Source organism: Austrofundulus limnaeus, unplaced genomic scaffold, assembly GCF_001266775.1.
Source record: "Austrofundulus limnaeus strain Quisiro unplaced genomic scaffold, Austrofundulus_limnaeus-1.0 Scaffold2278, whole genome shotgun sequence".
NCBI lineage: Eukaryota > Metazoa > Chordata > Actinopteri > Cyprinodontiformes > Rivulidae > Austrofundulus > Austrofundulus limnaeus.
The window spans coordinates 3,264-4,081 of NW_013954680.1; the positions used below are offsets into that span (position 1 = coordinate 3,264).

General features: G+C 54.3%; 1 protein-coding gene across 1 annotated transcript in view; it reads right to left on the reverse strand.

Moving 5' to 3' along the window:
• Window position 1: 1 nt before the first annotated feature.
• Window positions 2-818, reverse strand: part of LOC106537371 (clumping factor A-like) — a gene marked incomplete at its 3' end in the record, with an annotated part of 2,261 nt that continues 1,444 nt past the window's right edge. Inside the window, exon 2 of the mRNA XM_014034750.1 lies at window positions 2-761. Within this exon, the coding sequence (XP_013890204.1) occupies window positions 2-761 (760 nt within the window). The remainder of the gene's footprint in view (window positions 762-818) is intronic.

Below are 818 nucleotides of genomic sequence, written 5' to 3' on the forward strand. Positions count from 1 at the left end.
GGTCTGAAGACGTGTCTCCGTATGAAGACGTGTCTCCGTATGAAGACGTGTCTCCGTATGAAGACGTGTCTCCGTATGAAGACGTGTCTCCGTATGAAGACGTGTCTCCGTCTGAAGACGTGTCTCCGTCTGAAGAGTCTGAAGACGTGTCTCGGTCTGAAGACGCGTCTCCGTATGAAGACGCGTCTCGGTCTGAAGACGTGTCTCCGTCTGAAGACGTGTCTCCGTCTGAAGACGTGTCTCGGTCTGAAGACGCGTCTCTGTCTGAAGACGCGTCTCTGTCTGAAGACGTGTCTCCGTCTGAAGACGTGTCTCGGTCTGAAGACGCGTCTCCGTATGAAGACGTGTCTCGGTCTGAAGAGTCTGAAGACGTGTCTTGGTCTGAAGACGTGTCTCCGTCTGAAGACGTGTCTCGGTCTGAATACGTGTCTCCGGCTGAATACGTGTCTCCGTCTGAAGACGTGTCTCCGTCTGAAGACGTGTCTCCGTCTGAAGACGTGTCTCGGTCTGAAGACGTGTCTCGGTCTGAAGACGTGTCTTGGTCTGAAGACGTGTCTCCGTCTGAAGACGTGTCTCGGTCTGAAGACGCGTCTCGTCTGAAGACGTGTCTCGGTCTGAAGAGTCTGAAGACGTGTCTCCGTCTGAAGACGTGTCTCGGTCTGAAGACGCGTCTCCGTATGAAGACGTGTCTCTGTCTGAAGACGTGTCTCTGTCTGAAGACGCGTCTCCGTCTGAAGACGCGTCTCCGTCTGAAGACGCGTCTTTAGACCAAGACGCGTCTCCGTCTGAAGACGTGTCTCTGTCTGAAGACGTGTCTC